This window comes from Erinaceus europaeus, chromosome 2, assembly GCF_950295315.1.
Source record: "Erinaceus europaeus chromosome 2, mEriEur2.1, whole genome shotgun sequence".
Classification (NCBI taxonomy): Eukaryota; Metazoa; Chordata; class Mammalia; order Eulipotyphla; family Erinaceidae; genus Erinaceus; species Erinaceus europaeus.
Genome location: NC_080163.1, coordinates 11,076,599 through 11,096,680, shown reverse-complemented (window position 1 = coordinate 11,096,680; position 20,082 = coordinate 11,076,599). Strand labels below are relative to the sequence as shown.

Sequence of the window (20,082 nt, the reverse complement as noted above, 5' to 3'; positions counted from 1 at the left end):
TTGAACAACCTGGAAGTTGGGCAGTGGCACATGGCCACAAAGCTCAAGGACTGGCCTAAGGATCCTGATTTGAGCCCCCGCCTCCCCACCTGCATGGGGGTCACTTCACAGGTGGTGAAGCAGGTCTGCAGGTATCTATCTTTCTCTCCCCCTCTCTGTCTTCCTCTCCTCTCTCCATTTCTCTCTGTCCTGTCCAACAACGATGACATAATAACAACAACAATAATAACACAACAATAAAAAAACCAAGGGCAACAAAAAGGAAATAAATACATATTTTTTTTAAAAATTGAACAACCTGTCCAAAAATTTGTGTGAAACTGCAAAAGAACTACACACTGCCAAAGCATCCTGGAGAAGAAAGGACTAATTAGAGGTATCACATTCCCCAACTTCAATTTATACTACAAGACAATGATTTAAACAGCATGTACTGCATTAAAAATAGACATATGGTGTCAAGCATTAAGCCAGCTCCCCCTGCTCCATGCTGCATTGCTGATAGTATAGCCTATTTACATAATCATTGTTTTGCCTGATCTGTTTTCTTTCTACCTTGAGACCCGCCCTGCCTGCAGGGTATATTAATCCCACCAGTTAAAACCATCACAACAGTTGCTAAGGATGCTTCCAACTTCCCAGCATGCCTTTTGCCTCTCTCCACCCCCTTTCCTAGACATTTCTGACTTGCCACTTCCAGTTTTATCCCATAAAACCCACTTCTGTTCCTGGTTTCGCCCTCTTTTCTCTCCTGTGTCCCAACCTGGAGAAGGGCTGGCATGCAGAGCATGAGGCGGCCATTGTGGTTTGGTGCCACATGGCTTAACCTGCTGTGCTCACACCCGACTCTGGAGTGTTCTCATGTGAATAAAGAATTATATTACCACACCACCACAAGTTCCTGGATCCTCTCTCCCACCTGCAATGCTAACCCTGCAATATGGGCCAATGAAATGGAATCAAGGACCCAAGTATGAGTCCACACATAGCTAATATATGAGACAGGGGCCAAAACCACTCAATGGTGAAAAAAGTTTCCCTCAACGAACGTTATGGGAAAACTGGACATCCATATACAAAAGGAAATGTGAAACTAGGCCACCACTTAATACCTTGCTCCAAAATCAGATCAAAATAGAAGAAAGACTTGAATATGTGACCGTTGCTGAGCCATGTTGAGGACAAGCTCCTATGGGGGCCCACAGAGGGATCTAGTGTATTGTTCCTGGTAGACATAACTAGTAACAATGGAGAGAGAGATTTATTTGAGGTCTAGGCCCATCTTGTCTGTTTGGGAATCTCAGGACTCCCCAACTAGGGCCCCAGCTGATGGGGTGACCTGATAGTGACTAAAGTCATTGTTAAAGTATGCCAGTCTCTTGCCCTTATTCAGCTTTTGTAGTACTTACTTTGATAAGGTTAGCTTTGGGGTGACTGAGTGAGGTGTAATAGGAAGTAGGTGAGGAGCATATCTAAGTCTAAGTAGACACTATTTCATTAGGAACTTTATGATTGTTGTTTTCTCCGGGCTATGTTGTTTTCACCGGGCTGGCTTCACAGGCAGGTAACAGACAACCAGGGACTCATGGCTGGGTTGTACACAATATCTCTTTATTCATGCAGGACGCAGCCCAATCTAAGCCAAGCTAAGCCAAACTCAAGGTACTGTAAAACTCACAATGCTGTCTTTATATATACTTGCCAAGTAGGGTGGAAACTGGATGTGACATAGAGAGGGTGGAGAGAAAAGTGACTGGTGAAAATCAGAGTGTGACAAGGAGGGGGTGGAGCAATCCTATCACTGAACCACCAATGCCCTAGAGGGAGGGTGGTACTTGTTAACAGTGGTTATGTAAATAGAATAGTGTTAAGCAGGGGGGATTTAAACCTAATGAAACAGAAGGGGTCTCATGCATACCAACATATGATATCTTTTTAGGTCTTTCTACTTGATTGCTGCATATACCAACTCACTGCAAGCTATTGTGCATTTTTGCTTTCAGGTATATATTTTGCCCTAATTTATGGATACATGTACCCTATCTCATGGGACCTGATCTATATCTAGATTTTGGGACTTTGTTAGGAAGTGAACCACCTGAAATGGAATTACATAATCCTATGAAAGGAAAAGTCTCACCCAAGTTATGAGGCTGAAGGGTTGACATTCCATGCCTGACATCTCTGGACACAGTCTGAAGTGAAGCTTGCTGAGGTGGTACTCATTGCATTTATTACATTGAGATCATCAGATGTGATATCATTTGGTATTAATTGAGAGAAGCATGCAGGAAAGTGAGCTCCACCCTAGAGGCTCCAGGACTGGGGTAAATATAGGCTCTATAGAGGAAGCGGGAGGTTTCTACTGTCTTAGGGTTTAAGAAGGCAATAGATAGTTATTGCTACAATCACATTATTTGGCAATTGGGTTAACTTTGAAAAATCCCTTTGTTAGGATTTGCTGTATCAGACACAACATCATCATAATTTATATCCTTAGACATTATTTGTATGTTGCTGTGTCTTATAGAGTAATGCCACCAGTTGCTTCTATTCTCCCTGGTCTAAGCTTTTAAGAGAGTCAATATTTCAAAGACTCGGCATATGGTCTGTGCATTAAAATTTTTGAAACATTCAATCAATTTTCCCCCTCTCATATTAATTAAATAGTGATTTGTTTGACCACAAGTTAATAGGAGTCTACATAAACACCATTCCCAGAGATTTTTACTTTGCTGCCATACTCCAAACTCAGTCAAATCCTGCTTTGAGTTTCCCTTTCTGTTCTTCTTTCTCAACTTCTGTTTATGAGTGGGATCATCCCATACTCATCTTTGTCTTTCTGACTTAGCTCACTTAACATAATTCCTTCTAGCTCCATCCAAGATGGGTCAGAGAAGGTGGGTCCATTGTTCTTCATAGCTGCATAATATTCCATTGTGTACATATACCATAGCTTTCTCAGCCATTCATCTGTTGTTGGGCACCTGGTTTGTTTCCAGATTTTAGTTATTACAAATATTCTCTCCAGAGCCATATACAAATTTAATGTGATACCCATCAAAGTTCCACCAAGCTTCTTTAAGAGAGTAGAACAAAAATTACACTCATTTATCTGGAACCAGAAAATACCTATAATCACCAAAGCAATCTTGAGGAAAAGAAACAGAAATGGAGGCATCACACTCCCAGATCTCAAACTATATTATAAGGCCATCATCATCAAAACAGACTGGTACACAGACCAGTGGAACAGAATTGAACATCCAGACCTAAACGCCCACACCTATAGACATCTAATCTTTGGTAAGGGGGCCCAAAATATGGAGAAAGGAGGCTTTATTCAATAAATGGTGCTGGGAAAACTGAGTTGAAACATGCAGAGGAATGAAACTGAACCACTTTATCTCACCAGAAACAAAATTCAACTCCAAAAGGATTAAGGACCTGGATGTTAGACCAGAAACTGTCAGATACTTAGAGGAAAACATTGGTGGAACACTTTCCCACCTAATCCTCAAGAACATCTTTGATGATAACCCAGTTTCAAGGAAGACTGAAACAAAAACAAATCAATGGGACTACATCAAATTGAAGAGATTCTGCACATCCAAAGAAACCATCACTGAAACAAAGAGACCCCTCACAGAATGGGAGAAGATCTTCAAGTGCCATACATCAGACAAGAGACTAATCACCAAAATATACAAAGAGCTCAGCAAACTTAGCAACAAAAAAGCAAATGACCCCATCCAAAAATAGGCAGAGGATATGAACAAAACATTCATTTCAGAGGAGGTCCAAAAGGCTAGCAAACACATGAAAAATTGCTCCAGGTCACTGACTGTCAGAGAAATTCAAATAAAGACAACAATGAGATAATACCTCACCCCTGTGAGAATGACATACATCAAAAATGACAGCAGCAACAAGTTCTAGAGAGTCTGTGGGAACAAAGGAACCCTTCTGCACTGCTGGTGGAAATGTAAATTGATCCAACCTCTGTAGAGAGCAGTCTGGAGAACTCTCACAAGGCTAGATATGGACCTTCCATATGACCCAGTAATTCCTCTCCTACGGATATACCCCAAGGACTCCATAACACCCAACCAAAAAGATATGTGTATACCTATGTTCATAGCAGCACAATTCGTAAAAGCATTTGTTAAGTTCTAGCTAGCTTAATTATTAATAGGTGATAGATTTAATCAGGAAAGATTTCATTTAGTTCACAAAATTTAGTTTTGTGGGTTTTCATATATTTTTATTTTCAATTACTGCTTTATTTAAATTTTTTTATTAGATTTAGTAATGACTGACAAGATTGTAGGATAAGAGGGATATAATTTCCACCACCAGAGTTCCATATACCATCCCCTGCATTGGTAGGCTCCCTATTCTTTATCTCTCTGGGAGTATGGGCCAAAGTTCTTTATGGGTTGCAGAAGGTGGAAAGTCTGGCTTTTATAGTTGCTTCTCCATTGGACATGGACATTGATATGCTGATCCATATCCCCAGCCTGCTTCTGTCTTTTCTTGATGGGATAGTGGGTAGGACTCTGGGAAGGTGTGGTTCCAGGACACATTGGTGAGGTTGTCTGCCCAGGGAAGTCAGGTTGGGTCATGGTAGCATCTGCAACTCAGTAGCTTAAAAGCATTAAGGTATAAAGCAATCAAATAGAATATTATAAGTATTTAAGTAACAATCAAGAGTAAATGCTTGTACTAAAATACTGTCTTTACTGAGAAAGCAAGATAGCTTACCTAAAATGATGCCTGCTTTGCTATATACATACAAATCAGGTTTGAGTCTAAGCCCCATTACACTGAGGGAAGCTTTGGTGCAGAATTCTCTTTCAACCCCCTTTTTTTCTGAAGGAATACGCCTGAATCAGTGAAGCCCCTGAAATAATTTTTTTATTGTAGGAGGAAATTCTCTCTCTCTCTCTCTCTCTTTTCCCACTTTCCTTTTTCTCTCCTGCTAGCTGATCCAAAAAATCTTTCCTGAAATAATGTTTGACATGAAATTCTTAAGGAGTCGAGTGGTAGCGCTTAACCAACTGCATGGCGCAAAGCACAAGGATGGCATAAGGATCCCGGTTCAAGCCCCCAGCTCCCCACCTGCAGGGAAGTCGCTTCACAGGCAGTGAAGCAGGTCTGCAGGTGTCTTTCTGTCCCCCTCTCTGTCTTCCCTTCCTCTCTCCACTTCTCTCTGTCCTGTCTAACAATGACAATAATAACAACAACAACAACAAGCAACAAAGGCAACAAAAGGGAAAATAAATAATTTTTTTTAAAAAATCGTTAAAAAAAAAGAAAAAGACCTTCTTTACTGCCATATAAATTATGGTCTTCATGTTGCTTCTTATCACTGAATAATTCAATAAGTTAACAAACATTGCTCAACTAAAATATCACATGTTCTTAAATATATCTGAGAACTCAAACGTGAAGCAGAACACTGAAGTTCAAGGGGTAATTATTCAGGTCTAGATTTGTAGAATGATTGACTTACTGAGGAAAAATCTGATAAGCTTTGCAAATTGTAATTGATGTCCAAGAAACTTCATATGATTAAATAAAGGTAAGATATGTAGTATTTTGGGGGGGGGGGTTTCTTCCCCTGGTGGTCACCTCTTTATTATCACATCCACATTTATAGTAACAAATAAAGACCAGTTGTAAGCATCATTATCTTGTTCTTTATACACTATAAATTTAATTTTTACAAAATGTCAACACTAACTAAAGGTTATCCCACTCATCACAAAGTTACAGCTTTACAATGAATTGATATTGTGTATCTTGTGTGTGTGTGTGTATGTGTGTGTGTGTGTGTGTGTGTGTGTGTGTGTGTGTGTATGTGTGTGTGTAATGAAGATTTCAGGTACTTGTTATTTATAAACATGATATTTTGTTTGGTGCATTTCACTTTTCAAAAGTGAGTCAACTAGTATTTTTCTTTCGATTTTTTTTCAATTCACACTTCATACAAATAAAAAGAAAGTGTGCAAAATGACAATCTTCACATCAATTTAATTTCCTTCAGTTCCTTATGTAAATTTTATTGGCACCACCTACCATATATGTGAAACTATTTTGTCACCTAATTAAAAAGTGCCATATGAATATTTGTCAATAGTCCACATGGTAAGAACAATGGAATTTTTTTAAGTCTACACTCCCTTCACTAGAAGCTGATTCTTTCAGATACGTTTGAAATGACAAACATACACACAAAATTCTGTCCCTATAACTTATTATTCTCATTTTAGTCATCATACATTTTGTTTGGATATCATTCTGAAGCATGAAAGAGTAAGATTTCTTCTATTTTTTTTCTCTCTCTCTTCTCTTTGGCTCTCATTATAGAAACCAAAACCACAACATGGAGGAAGTTGGAAGGTCAGATTCTTGCACATTCACCAATTGATACTCTTAAGCTCTCAAACTGTCAAGTTAGCTCAATCTCCATCTTCCCTCGGTCATTTCAGTTTCACTATCAACAAATATTCCAAGTATGATGTGGGCCCCTGCTCGCCTATGTGACCCAAGGAATGCACGAATAGCTCTATTTTCTCTCTTTCTATATAGGATCTTCAGGATTAAAGAAGTAGGAAGTTAAAACATTGTGAACTAATCTTGGGAGGCCAGCATCTTCCTTGATTGTCATTTTGAAATTACCCCACAGTGTTTTTACAATAGTATGATACAAATGTCTATGACATAAATAAGATACAGATATATATATATATATGCTGTAGAGATCAAATGAATGATGACAAAGAGAACCATAGATCTTACAATCCAAAGAAATCATGGCTGTCTAGCCTAACCTACTCATTTTAGAGACATGGATGACACTTAATGTGTCAAGTAAAGACTAGCTTGAGCTTTCTCGGCTCTTTTCCAGTGTGGTTCCAACCACACTGACTGGTAATTTTACACTGAGAAAAAAAAATAAATCCACAGCTATCATCAGTTCTCTCTGTAGAATGAAATTTCAGGGATGCCTTCTTACTTCAAAAGAATCTGATGGTTTATTCAGTGCATATATTCCAGCTGTACTTTTGAAGTATCAATATTAAAAGAAGGCCTTTTTATTATGAAATGTCCATTTCATAATAGTTCCTTGCCATGTGCACAGAAAGGATGTTATAAATTCATCTTTACCTTCCTTCCTATACTCACCACTCTATATTGACATCTCTATTGTTGGCTATGCCATTTGAGATGGCAGGTTTGTAGTTTTGTCTTTTGTATCAGTGCACGCAAACCTGAAGGAGAGGCTATGCTTACTCATGTTTGTGACCTAGTACTCAGCAGAAGACTATAGACACTATCATTAAAATAATGTGAACACACAGGCAAAATCAAATGTGTGAGTTTATGTGTGTGAATAAAAGAACAATAAAAGTGGCACACTTGTTCCCTAGGGAAAAGTAAACTGTAGTGAGAAAGAACCATGAGGAGCAGCAGGTATAAGTTGACTGGGAAAAATGCTACCAGAATAACTTGGATGGATTAGGCAACAAAGAGCAACTATCTACAGGTTCTGAAGACAGAGGTGAGATAATCTTTATAAGAAAGTCATATTCACAATTACCATACTGCACATAACCCTTTTCCAGAATAGGTAAGAACTGAAAGGAGCTTAAATTAGGACAATTATCTACCTATGCGAAGGGAAGCTCTGAATAACTTCATGGATGTGGGGGGATAATGAAATCTTCAAAAAAAAGGGGTCATATTGGAGGGTGAGGTGTTTCAGCTAAAGGAAAGCTGGTCTATAAGCAATCACTTCCACAGATAAAGAAATAAGACTTCAAGGGGGGCAGGCAGTGGCCCACTTGGTTAAGTACACATAGTACTAAGCACAAGGATCCAGGTTCAAGCCCCCGGCTCCCCACCTGCAGGGTTGACACTTAAAAAGTGGTAAAGCAGGTCTGCAGGTGTCTGTCTTTCTCTCTCCCTCTATCTCCCCCACCTTCTCAATTTCTCTCTGTCCTGTCCAATAAAATGGGGGAAAAAATAGCCTTCAGGAACAGTAGATTTGTAGTGTCAGCACCGAGCCCCAGTAACAACCCTGGAGGCAAAAAAAAAAAAAAAAAGAAAGATGACATTGATTATCTCATTGTTTTCATATCCCCATTTATTAATCTTTTAGCTTTTCCAGTAAAAATAGCTAGCATGGTACTTTTTTTATCACTTCAAAGATGGTAGAGTACAGATACAGGCACTATTTCACTGTACATTTTTTCTCAATCACAATTTGAATTTATATCGTACTATGGTATATTTCTCTTCCTAACTCAGAATAGCATGTAAACCTTTCAGGAATGCTTTCCAAATATGTAAGTGATCTTTGTGATTTTAATTCTTTCAATTACAGTGATGTACTTCACTAGTTTGACTATACAAGGCTGTGATATATTCTGAATGGTGGCATAAATCCTGAATATTCCTCTTCCTGTCAATCATTAGCATGTATGTTCTTGTCTTATGTCAAATTCCCCACACAGATAACCTATCGAATTTTAGTCATAGAAAAACTACTTGCAGATAGTGCCCTAAAATAGGATAGAATAGAATAGAATGAAGTTAAAATGCTTTCTTTCTGTCTGAGCAAAACTCTTTATAAAGCAAGTCTTAATTGAACACCTAATCAAATTGAATAAAAAATAAGAGATAAACACTTTATGAGTGCTGTACACAGACTTCTGATAACTTCAACTAAGTGCACAATACTGACCAGCCTATTACCAGAACTTAAAAATATAATTTATTTTATTGAATTGACTATCCAGTTGCCTTAAAAAGTAACCTAATATAAAGTGTGTAATCATCTGCTAAAAGTCTTTTTTTTTTTTTGCCTCCAGGGTTATTGCTGGGGCTCAGTGCCAGCACTATGAATCCACTGCTCCTGGAGGCCACTTTTTTTCCATTTTATTGGATAGGACAGAGAGAAATTGAGAGGAGAGGAGAAGATAGGGAGAGAAACAAGGTAAATATCTTACTTTCCCCTGGGGTTGATTTTACCATGAGAATAATTCATAGAAAAGTACCAAGAGCATCCATAAATTCAGTAAACATGACTACAACGTGATGCAGAATGTAGTTACTCAGGATGATCAGAAATTTTCAGATGTACTCTGTGTGGGAAATTACCTCTTGGGGGGGGCGGTTTTCTTACCCAGATCTACAGTCCACTTTCTACTGTTTTATATTCCCACAAGTTGCCATCACTCCCCCCGGTAACTCAGAACACTTTGGTACAGAAGTTTGACTAAGAATCAAATTAGTAAGAGTTATATGAGTACTAGGATAATTTTTTTTTATCCTAGTACTTAAAATGGAAAGGCCTTCCTGAAGAGCTGGTGGGATTTCTGGGTTTTATAATAGTGACCAAGTAGAGTTGAGTCTTCCTCAAAATTGTGTGCGTCAGTCTCTGCACAAGGATCCGCTGATTGAAATCTTGAGAATAAACATCGCTGGCCTATCAGAACTCCTCACTAGTGCATGAACTGTATGAAGTATAAATAACTTCGAGAGACTAAAGAGATTGAAAGTTGTCAGCCTGTATGATGCAGATTTGCTAATGGATTTTATTTAAGACAGGTACCAGACAAAATTGAAGAAGTATGAGGATTTTCAAAATGTAACAGTCTCCAGAGAGGGAAAAAGAAGAATTCATAATCAAGAATATTTTTTTAATATTTACTTATTTATTTATTTATTCCCTTTGGTTGCCCTTGTTGTTTTATTGTTGTAGTTATTCTTGTTGTTATTGATGTCATTGTTGTTGGATAGTACAAGAGAGAAATGGAGAGAGGAGGGGAGGACAGAGAGGGGGAGAGAAAGATAGACACCTGCAGACCTGCTTCACCACCTGTGAAGCGACACACCTGCAGGTGGGGAGCCAGGTGTTCAAATCGGGATCCTTACTCTGGTCCTTGCGCTTTGCACCTCTTGCGCTTAACCCGCTACACTACCACCCAACTCCTTTTTTTTTTTTAAGAAGAAAACTATGTGATTTGATTTATTCTTTTGTCACATAGAGACCTTAGGCTTGTGAGATTTCACTGCACTAGGGCAACTTTTTCTTTTTTTTTTTTTTTTTTTTTTACTTATTTAAGAAAGGAGACATTAACAAAACCATAGAATATGAGGGGTACAGTTCCACACAATTCTTACCACCCAATCTCCATATCCCATCCCCTCCCCTGATAACTTTCCCATTCTCTATCCCTCTGGAAGTATGGACCCAGGGTCATTCTGGCTTCAGAATGTGCAGGGTTCAGAAGGTGAAAGGTCTGGCTTCTGTAATTGCTTCCCCGCTGAACATGGGCGTTGACTGGTCGATACACACTCCCAGTCTGACTCTCTGTTTCCCTAGTAGGATGGATCTCTTGGGAAGTGGAGCTCCAGTACACATTGGTAAGGTCATCTGTCCAGGGAAGTCTGGTCAGCATTGTGCTGGCATCCAGAACCTGGTGGCTGAAAAGAGAGTTAACATACAAAGCCAAACAAATAGTTGAACCATTATGGACCTAAAGACTGGAATAGTGCATATGAAGTGTTGGGGGGTATTCCTTGCAGGCTCTTGTGTACTTCAGCTTTCAGGTATATATTTTTCCCTAGTTTATGGGCATGTGTGAACATATGCTCTATCTCATATTAATTAAATAGTGGTTTATATGTCTACACTTTAATAGGAGTGTACATAAACACCATTCCCACCACCAAAAGACTGTGTCCCATCCCAATCACACCCCCCATCCCCCCACCCCTTCCAACCCCCAACCCCCACCTCTACCCCCCACCCCTTCCAACCCCTACCCCCACCCCCCTCATTCCCCCACCCCCACCCCTACACACCTGGAAGCCCATTGGCCACCCTCCCCTTCACCACAGGGTTTTTACTTTGGTGCCCTGCTCTCAATTTAATCAGATCCTGCTTTTAGTTTCCCTTTCTGTTCTTGGCCTCTTGCACTTAACCCACTGCGCTACCACCCGACTCCTTGTTTTTTCTCTTTTCTTTTCTTTTTTTTTTTTTTGCTTCCAGGGTTATTGCTGGGGCTCCTGGAGGCTATCTTTTTCCGTTTTGTTGCCCTTGTTGTCATTGCTGTTCTCGTCGTTGTTGGATATGACAGAGAGAAATCGAGAGAGAAGGGGTAGACAGAGAAGGGAGAGAAAGACACCTGCAGATCTGCTTCATCGCTTGTGAAGCAAGCCCCCTGCAGGTGGGGACGCTCAAACCAGGATCCTTACTCAGATCTTTGCACTTTGCACCATGTGTGCTTAACCCGCTGTGCTACCACCCAGCCCCAATCAAGAATACTTTTAAATTCACTCTCTGTCAAGGACTAAAGCCAGTATAGAGAAATCAAACAGGAAGGAGACTGGCAACCAATAATGTTTGTAATGAATGAAATATCACTGGGGTGGGGGTAGATTGTTATGTGGAAAACAAAGAAAATTTACACAGGTACAAACTACCGTATTTTACTGTTGACTATAAACTATTAATCCCCCCATAAAGAAAAAAATTATAAAGAAAAAAAGGAAGGATTCTGGGGGTAGCGCAGTGACTTAAGCGTGCATGGCGCAAAGCAAAGCGCAAGGACCAGCATAAGGATCCCGGTTCAAGCCCCCGGCTCCCCAATTGCAGGAAGTCGCTTCACAAGTGGTGAAGCAGGTCTTCAGGTGTCTTTCTCTCCCCCTCTCTGTTTTCCCCTCCTCTCTCTATTTCTTTCTGTCCTTTCCAACAATGACAACATTAATAATAACAACAATAACTACAACAATAAAACAAGGACAACAAAAGGAAATAAATATTTTTTAAAAGACAAGAAAAAAAGAAAAGAAAAGAAAAGACCCAGGGGCTGGGCGGTAGCACAGCGGGTTAAGCATACATGGTGCAAAGTGCATGGACCATTGTAAGGATCCTGGTTCAAGCCCCACCAACCCCCAAATGCAGGCTGTAAAGCAGGTCTGCAAGTGTCTATCTATCTTTCTCTTCTTTCTGTCTTCCCCCTCCTCTCTTGATTTCTCTCTGTCCTATCCAACAACAATAACAATAAATATAACAACAAGGGCAACACAAATGGGGAAAAAATGGCCTCCAAGAGAAGTGGATTCTTGGTGCACCAAGCCTCAACAATAACCCTGGAGGTGGAAGAAAGAAGAAAGAAAGAAAGAAAGAAAGAAAGAAAGAAAGAAAGAAAGAAAGAAAGAAAGAAAGAAAGAAAGAGAGGGAGAGAAAGAAAGAAAGAAAGAAAGAAAAAAAGAAAGAAAGAAAGAAAGAATGAAAGAAAGAAAGAAAGAAAGAAAGAAAGAAAGAAAGAAAGAAAGAAAGAAAGAAAGAAAAAGGCATATCCAAGTTTCAGCTACTAAGGTCTAGATGTGTTAACATTATCTGGCCATATGACCTAGGATGGGCAATTAATCCCTAACTGATGATTTCAGACTGTCCTTTTCAAAGAAGAAGGTGAAGAAAGCATATTTTTAGCAGATAAAATGCAATGTGAGTTGAAATAACTAGGTTTAACGAGGAGAAAAAGTTATATAGTATTTATAAATATAAAAACAAGGACTCCAGGTTAAGTCAAGCAATGTGATTTTTACTTGATTGTGACCATTAATTTTCCTGAATTTGAAAGGTGAACTAGATGTCCTCATTTTCCAAAACAACATGATTTCTGATTCCATCAATACTAAGTGTCCTTTTTTTTTTTTTAAGTCCTATCAGACTCTTCAGGAAATCTAGGCACTTTATTTTTCTCTACCTATAACTGAATTTTCCAGGGCTGGGTGTTGGCACAGCTGGTTGAGCACACACATTACTATGGACAAAGCCCCTGGTCCCCATCTGTGTGTGTGTGGGGGGGGTGCATCAGGAGCAGTGAAATAGTGAAATAGTGCTACAGGTGTTTCTCACTTCTTCTCTCTCCCGATCTCATCTGTTTCTCTCTGCCTCGTCAAATACATTTTTTTTAAAGGTGGGGCGTGGGGGGATGGCCTCCAGATGCAGTGGACTCATCATGAAGGCACTGAACCCCAGCAATAACCCTGGTGGCAATAATAAATAAATAAATAAATACCTGTGTGAAAACTGAGTGATATGCATTTACACTAGATGGCTAGATTGAGTCAGTAGCTATTTTCAACTATTTTTCAAACTGTCAATATCTGTATAGTGATAGACACTCAAAATGGTACATTAGTGTGTATAGCAGTTTCAAATATGTAGGAAACAATTCCACTGAAAGCTGAAAGTGACTATTTTTGCCTTTTGTTTCTGACTCCTAAAATTAAAATAGCAATGAAAACAAAACCAAATGCTAAAAAAAAAAAAAAAAAAAAAATGCTTTGCCTTTTCCTGTGACAATCTCTTAACCTTCATAATCACTGTCAGAAATGTGTGTGTGTGTGTGTGTGTGTGTGTATGTTACACACACACACACACACACACACACACACACTGACACACACAGTCTAATAGGTAGGAGGATTCCAACTTTGAATTTCAAATCTGAAACTGACTTGCTGTGTGACCTTCAGCAAGACCTAAATAAAACACATTGCTTCTCAGCTTCCTGAGCTATAAAGAAAGGATAATAATATCTGTCTTTCCAGGTGGCTTGGAGGATTAGAAATAATCTATGTCAAGCATGTGCCTAGAATACAGAAAGTGATCAATAAAAATTAGATACTGTGCTAGCCGTTATTCAAATATTCAGACAATATTAGTCAGAGTAGGAGAAGTTAAACAAATATTTTTCAGACTATAAACCAAGAAATGTAAACATTCTGTTAATAAAAATTTGATTAGCAGACACAAGAAGAAACAAGCTAGGAAACAGGTAGAAGCAAACATAAAGGAATCTGAAAAATGCTAAACTGTAAAATAAAAAGAATAAAACTTTTTTAGAAAATTCAATCTGTCTAGATTTAGTTATGAAAATGCCACTAACCATAAGATACTCATAAGAAAAATGGGACCATGTAAATTGAATTGTTACTAATAAAACATTAAATGTATTGTTACATGTTTGTTTCTGGATAATTCCATTTGATAATTTACTTCCCAGTGTAAATGCCTGGGAAATTGTAACTAGAAATAACAAGTGTCGTTACCAAAAGAAGTCACGTTTCCCCACGTTCTGTGTATGCCAGTCAAAGAACTTTTCAAGATGTCTGTTAAGTTTGCCTTTTGCTGAGAACTTTAATTTCACAAGTTTTACAAGCAGAAATTCAAATGGGAAATATATGTGTAAGGCAATAAAATATAAAGAAGAAAAGTCTTTGAGAGACTATCACTTAATCATTCACTTCTCTCAATAACCATGTAAGGTAGAAATCACCAATCATTCTTTTCTACATAAGGAAATAGAGATTTAAATTTATTAAAATACCTTAAGATACAGTAGTCTCTATTTTGAAATCATACTTGCAATAACCAGTTTCTTCTAAAATTAGTAGCCAGTGTACTTCTAAAATTAAAAAATAAAAGGGCTTAAGGGGGGAACCTGCTGTTGATACACCTGGTAGAGTTCACATGTTACCAGGTGAAAAGGTGCAAAGATCTGTTCAAGCCCCAGTCCCCACTTGTGGGGTTGGGAGTAGGATGAGAGCTTCACAAGCCATGAAACAGTGCTGTAGGTGTTTCCTTCTCTACCTCCCTCTCTAGCTCCTCTCCCATCTCAATTTCTCTCTGACACTATAAAAATAAAATAAAATAAATAGGGGAGGCTTATGGTAGAAATTAGCTTAAATTAGAAGAATCAGCACAATTAAGACAACAATGTAACAACCAGAAGAGCATAGCACAGACAAGAAAACTACTCAGAGACTGAGGTGCAGGAATGACCATGTCTGTGAGCGTGAACACAATATAACAGAAGCATTAGACTGATTTGGGCAGTTGTAAATTCAGGGTGGTGCTACTTACAGTATGGTCCTTGAACAGTCCTGAATTGATGGATGTTGATTAGCACTAGGGCCAGAACTTTGTGCCAAATTGCAAACCAGTTGCAGCACTAACCAGACAGTTGCTTCAGTGAATTTTTCCTCTTGTTACAGGGGAGCTCCTTGATACTGTCACTGTAGTAACTAATGTTAAGACATAGACATTTGCTGTGAAATACAGTGAGTTAGCATACAGCCAATGTTGCTTCATGGGTGGAGTTCAAAAAAAAAAAAAAATACAATGGCTAGAAGCCCCAGAATTCTCAAGCTCAGTGCCCGGAACCACCAGATGAGAGAGCTGAGCACTGCTTTGCTCTGTCTCCTTGTTTTGCTCTCTCTCTCAAGTAAATTAATTAATCTTAACAAAATAAAATAGTGACCTGGGAGATGGTACAGTAGTTAAAGCATCAAGTCCTGATTTTGATCCCAAAGGATCCAGAATGGGGAGATTCCGGAAGATGGCAGAATGAGAAGCTGCTAGTGGCTTGAGCTCTGACCACATCTACTGGAAACGGTAGGGTTTTTTGCCTTTAGCAGGACAGTCAATAAGGGGTCCTAGCGGTGACACCAAGGAGGTGACTATAACTCAATTTGGGTTAGAAAATAGAGTAAAAAGAAAGGGAAAAAAAATTTTTTTTAATTATTATTCCCGAAGCGCACCCCCTCCCCCCTCCTTCCCCATAGCCAGTCCCTGGGGGCCAGAGATCTGCTCCTAGCAGGCTCCCCTGCTGAGCTTCTTTCTTTACCAAGATTCCTGTCCCACCAGGGGGTGTCATTCATTCTAATTCTATTCCTTTCTGAAACCTTTGGCCTTTTTTCTTTGTAAGTAGCCAATTCCAGATACAAATATTCCACCAAGCAAAGTCTTACTCAAACAGGGAAAGACCATCAGAGGGTTTTTTGTTTGTTTGTTTGTTTGTTTGTTTGTTTTTTGCTTTATTTTCTCAACAATCAGCTGCCTCTGCTCAGGGGGTCTGAGGCAATCTGGAGCCATCCAAGCTGAAGACAGGACAGATTTTTTACTCTGTTCTATTTTATTATCAATACAAGATAAACACGTATCCCTTTCCCCCTCTCCTTCAGGATCCAGAATGGGATTCTGAACCTTTTTCTTCTCTAAAATAAAATAACTATAAATAAATAAAGTAAAGTAAAGTAAAATAAAGGGGCCAAGTGGTGGCACACCTGGTAGAGCACACAAGTTACAATACATAAGGACCCAAGTTCAAGACCCCAGTGCCCATCTGCAGGGGGAAAGATTTGCAAATGGTGAAGCAGTGCTGCAAGTCCCTCTTCCCCCTTCCTCTCTAGCTCTCCCTTCCTCTCAATTTCTAGCTATCTCTATCTAATAAATAAAGATAATAAAATACATTTAAGTAAAATAAAATATTATCTATTGTTTTTAAAGTTATCATGGATAAATTAGATTAAAATGTATTTCTCACTCACAAAACTGTTCAAAATAGGGCAGGCAGCTTAGGAGAGTTGCGTAGTGAAGCAGGGTTGCAGGTGTCTCTCTGCATCTCTCCTTTTTTCTATCTGCTCCCTCTCAATTTCTCTCTGTCTCTATCCAGTAATAAATAAATAGATATATATTTTTTTTAAAAGAGTCAGAGAAAGTGAAAGAGACTATAACACTGAAGCTTCCTTCAGCCTAGTGACAGCCAGGCTTGAACCTGAGCCTTGCACACAGAGCAGAGCAGCACACTATCCAAGTGAGCTATTTCACCAAGATATGCAGACTTCTTCTTTTAAAGATTTATTTATGAGACAGAGACAGAGAACCAGAGCCTCACTCTGGAGCACACAATGTCAGGGATCAAAATCAGGACCTCATGCTTGCAAGTCCAAAGCTTTCCATTGCACCACCTCCTGGACAGTTAGAAACTTTCTCTTAGCCACTGATGTATAGGAAGTTCCCTGAATGAGAGCAGGGAATTTCCAAATTTGAGCCTCTGGATACTCTTAAAGTGTAAGTGTGTATTTATAATATGATTGTATATGATTGTGATGCATTTATAAGAAGGCCTCAACACAAGACAGAAGAACTGAAAATATAATAAAGGGTTAAGAATATGAAGAAGGGGAGTTGGGCGGCAGCACAGCGGGTCAAGCACACGTGGCACAAAGTGCAAGGACCGGTGTAATGATCCCGGTTTGAACCCCCGGCTCCCCAGCTCCCCACCTGCAGGGGAGTCGTTTCACAGGCGGTGAAGCAGGTTTGAAGGTGTCTCTCTTTCTCTCCCCTTCTCTGTCTTCCCCTCCTCTCTCCATTTCTCTCTGTCCTATTCAACAATGACGACATCAATCACTACAACACTAAGAAAACAACAAGAGCAACAAAAGGGAATAAATAAATATCAAAAAAAAAAATCTTTAAAAAAAAGAATGTGAAGAAGGATTGAGTATGTGCCAAGGTTTGCGATGGTGCAGGTGGTTAGTACAGCGGCACAGGCTGGCCTTCACCGGGTGAGCAAGTGATACCAAAGTAGAGACATGGAAGGTCAGGCTGAACTTTCTTCATCGGACAGTCGCTAAGTTCTTCTTCTTCTTGCTGGCTTTGAAAGTGACTGGGATCCATGTGGATTCAGTCGGCTAGAAAGGATCATCAGTTTCCCCAATGTATGGGGTACTCAAGCTAAGTAAAGACGGTCATATGTTGTTTTGTATTTCTTGCCAGCTTGCTTACAGTAATGGCTGGCTACATCAGCTTCTGTAATGCTGGCTTCTGCCCTCCTAAAAGGTATCCACCCCATTCTACCCCCAGTGGTGTATCTTCTGCTGAGGCTAAACTTTCCCAGACACAGCTATGCAGGAAAGATAATAACCATAATAGTAACTAAGACAACCAGACCCTGAGCAATGGGTACAAGTCCCACCCCCTTAACCTTGCAGCCTCTGCATCTATAATGAAGCTTTTTGCTCTCAAGCTTGCATGCCCTATGTAAGCTTGTACCCACCCCCCCTCTATTCGAGGCTGGAGTTCTCAGAGCAATCTAAACTCTTGGCACGCGCATAATAAACTTTCCCTCTCTCTTCATCAGCGTAATGAACTTCCTTCCTCCCTTCATCCACCTCAGTTCCAGTCTTCTTGATTGACAGCAGAGATCCTTAACATGAATGTCATACAGGAGCAGTCCCTGTAAACTTTTCTACCATATGGACCTGTACCTCTCTTCTCCCACAATCTTGCCGATCATTATTAAGTCACTAATAAATAAATAATAAAGTTTTCTACCAAAATGCAAATTGACCTACCCACAAACCAAGATTGAGTTCCCCCCTCATCAGTAACACATCACAGGGAACCCTCCAGAGGTATAGGAATGAGACGGTGCTGCAGTGATGGTAGAATCAGAAGGTGACATAGGGTCTGGGCCACTTGTTTCTAAAGTTCACGTCTAGTCTTTGAAACCACTGAAAATCAATACCAAATGGACTAAGCTCCCATCTTCTAATCAGCTGCTATGCCATTGGAACCAGTCCATTTGAACTTAGAGCTTGATGGATATTCATCTCAAGGTGATCATGTAATCACTTTTAAAAAAAAAAAGAAAGAAAGAAAGAAAGAAAGAAAGAAAGAAAGAAAGAAAGAAAAAGAAAGATCATGACAACCTGCATGTTAACTGTAAGGCTCAGGGGAAAAAAATCCTAAAGTCGTGGGCCCCTTGAAACATACCTAAAATAGACTTCCAAGCTTCTTCCCACTCAAAGACCCCTAATTTCATCTACTCTGTTCCTACTTTTGGGTTCCCGTTTACTAAGTAATGTGACCTATATTATGTCTTACTGCCTTTCAGTAAACTCTGTAAGCCTACTCTGTGCATAATGTCTCCTAGAAATTGAAGTCACAGTGAAAAAAAAATACACTACCTTCCCCCCCCAAGTCATTTGGAGATTAGAGATGAAATGCTGACAACCACCAATAGCTTTATATCTTACCACCTTTCAGTCACCAAGTTGCAGATGCTGAGTCTCCTAGGCAGACAATCTCACCAATGTGTCCTGAAGTCTCACCTCTCCAGAGCTCTACTGCACTAGGGAAAGACAAAAGCAGGTTGAGGTTATGAATCAACCTGCCAACATCCATGTCCAGTGGAGAAGCAATTACAGAAGCCAGAACTCTGCACCCCAAAAAGAGTTCTGATCCATATTCCCAGAGAAGAATAAAGAATAAGGAGGCTTCTCAGCCTCCAGGTTCCAGATGCTAGCATGATGCCGACCAGACTTCCCTGGACAAAGAACCCCACCAATATGTCCTGGAGTCCTGCTTCCCCAGAGCCCCACCCTACTAGGGAAAGAGAGAGACAGGCAGGGAGTATGGACAGACCTGTCAATGCCCATGTTCAGCAGGGAAGCAATTACAGAAGCCAGACCTTCCACCTTCTGCATCCCACAATGACCTTGGGTCCATACTCCCAGAGGGATAAAGAATAGGAAAGCTATCAGGGGAAGGGATAGGATAGGGAGATCTGGTGGTGGGAATTGTGTGGAGTTGTACCCCTCTTATCCTATGGTTTTGTCAATGCTTCCTTTTTATAAATAAAAAAAGAATGAAGCTTCCAATGGAGGGTATGGGACATGGAACTCTATGTGGAATTGTACCCCTGTCATCTTGCAATCTTGTTAATCATTATTAAATCACTAATTAAAAAATCATGACAGAAATCTTATTGCTTTCAGAATTCGGTAACATACTAAAAATCAATTCTCCAATGAACTTCCAAAGGAGTGCCCTTGTATGTGTACACTGAAATTCTCCCTGGGACTTGACTATACCCTAAGATGGCATTGTTTCATACTGTAGATACCACTGGGTCGGTTTATCTGGAGAGGTGAATCTCTGGCAATAACAACAACAACAAAAACAGATGATAATGATAATAATAGTAAGAACAACAATAATGTGATCTGTCTTTAAGTTTTTCACAGAATAGAACCAGATACTCTTTACACAGTACGATTGTCCATTCTTCCTTTGTACAGAATCCATGCGATGATAAACGACACAAAGACATTTGGTCCAGAGAAAAAACATGTGACCACTTACCCAAATTCCTTGTAATAGGGCCACAGAAAACAGGTAAGAATGAACAATTTTGTTGTTTGAAA

General features: G+C 39.6%; 1 protein-coding gene across 2 annotated transcripts in view; it reads left to right on the top strand.

Annotated features, from left to right (window-relative positions):
- Window positions 1-20,082, top strand: part of LOC103120541 (bifunctional heparan sulfate N-deacetylase/N-sulfotransferase 4) — a 329,220-nt gene that overhangs the window by 274,635 nt on the left and 34,503 nt on the right. For both annotated transcript variants that reach the window (XM_060176966.1, XM_060176961.1), the window contains one exon: window positions 19,957-20,053. In XM_060176966.1, the coding sequence (XP_060032949.1) occupies window positions 19,957-20,053 (97 nt within the window). The remainder of the gene's footprint in view (window positions 1-19,956; window positions 20,054-20,082) is intronic.